The 1,714-nt window shown below is 39.4% G+C and overlaps 1 protein-coding gene across 1 annotated transcript in view; it reads left to right on the top strand.

The window, feature by feature from the left end:
• Window positions 1-1,047, top strand: part of LOC103805976 (zinc transporter 5-like) — a gene marked incomplete at its 5' end in the record, with an annotated part of 6,605 nt that extends 5,558 nt beyond the window's left edge. Inside the window, one exon of the mRNA XM_009078642.1 lies at window positions 630-1,047. Coding sequence (XP_009076890.1) covers window positions 630-800 — 171 coding nt within the window. The remainder of the gene's footprint in view (window positions 1-629) is intronic.
• Between the last annotated feature and the right edge of the window lie 667 nt (window positions 1,048-1,714).

Raw genomic sequence — 1,714 nt, 5'->3', positions numbered from 1 at the left:
TCATCGTGGGTTTGTCACTGGCTTACCACTAGCTGTCTGCATTGGGTTTCTCTTTTCCTTAAAAAGACACATGCCTGCTCATGCAAGACACTGAAAATCACCCAGTAGGCAGAAGTTGCAAAGGTGTGCCCTCTGGAGCTGGCCTTTGCTCTTCAGAAAATTGAACTCTTCATCAAGATATGTTTTTTAATTCTGCAGCAGTTCAGAGCCAGAATAGTGCATGGAGACCTCATAGCTACTTTTCAATATCTGAGGGGCCTGCAAGGAGCCGGAGAGGGACTCTGTGTTAGGAACTGCAATGATAGGACCAGGGGTAATGGGTTCAAACTGAAGGAGGGAAAGTCTAGGTTAGATATGAGAAAAACATTTTTTGCTATAAGGGTAGTGAGGCACTGGCACAGGTTGCCCAGGGATGTGGTGGCTGCCCCAACCCTGGCAGTGTTTAAGGCCAGGCTGGATGAAGCCTTGAGCAACCTGATATAATGAGGAGGTGTCCCTGCTCAGGGCAGGGGGTTGGGACTAGATGATCTGTAAGGTCCATTCCAACCCTCAAATTCTATGATTCTATGAAGTTACTGTGAGGTGCATATAAAGTGTGAGCCTAATGTTAACCACCCTGTGCTCTCCAGGTCACAGCAATTCTGAAAGACGCTGGTGTGAACAACCTCACTGTCCAAGTGGAAAAAGAAGCTTACTTTCAACACATGTCTGGACTCAGTACAGGATTTCAGGATGTCCTTGCAATGACTCAGCAGCTAGAATCCATGAAATACTACAAAGATGGAACATACATCATGTGATATAAAGCTGTGTTCCCCAAAGGAGGTGTAGGTGGTGAAGCTGTTGGATTCCATACTCATGTTTTTGCCAGGAGATCTTGCACATACATGTACAGTAACAAATGTACTATATATTTGAACTTTTTAAAGTGTAATATCTTGTTTAATTGGATCAAGATGCTTTTATAGAGGAAATAAGGACTTCAGTATTTGCTGTATATGTGAAAAAAACATAAACCTTAAATACTGTACTTGGTGTTTATTAAACTTGTAGATGAGCACGGATATATTCCATACTTTCTCTTAAGTGTGGAACAGTGGTATTGTAATTTCTTGTTAGCAGTGGGAAATGGGGATAGTTTGTATTGGAATGGAAACTGAAAAATACTTTTCTTTCTTTCCAAGATAACTTGAAGACTCTTTGAATGAAAAAAAACAACCATGTTTATGATGGGGATTAAAAATATGAAGATGTGTTTTTCATACTTTATTAGATAATGGAAATCTACAGTTTTTATATTGTCTTGGAATACAAATCTGATTTTTAAACTTAATGCACCAGAGCAAATAGATGTTGCCATTTTACATTTGTATGGAATTATTTTTTGTAAGAAAAGAAATTCACAGATTAACAGTGAGAAACTGGGAGGGTAAGAAAATGGATACACTTTTCTGTTTCCTGGGAAAACTCAGAATCATAACTCAAGCCACTCTGAAATAAACCTTTTGTCCTTTTTGTATGTATAACTGCAAATGCAATGGTTTCAAGCCTAAAAGTAATTAATCAGTGAACATCCTAGCACTCAGCTACACTTCTCCCCAAGATACATTATTCTGTGCTTTACTCAGCGTGTTCAATAATGCTGTGACACAGCTGCAAGTGTCCTGTATCTAGCTATACCTTTGTATATTACCCAAGGAAGCAGTCCAGGTTG

This window comes from Acanthisitta chloris, unplaced genomic scaffold, assembly GCF_000695815.1.
Source record: "Acanthisitta chloris isolate BGI_N310 unplaced genomic scaffold, ASM69581v1 scaffold40507, whole genome shotgun sequence".
Lineage (NCBI taxonomy): Eukaryota > Metazoa > Chordata > Aves > Passeriformes > Acanthisittidae > Acanthisitta > Acanthisitta chloris.
Note: the sequence above shows the minus strand (reverse complement) of the source record. Positions and strands in the feature narration are given on the sequence as shown.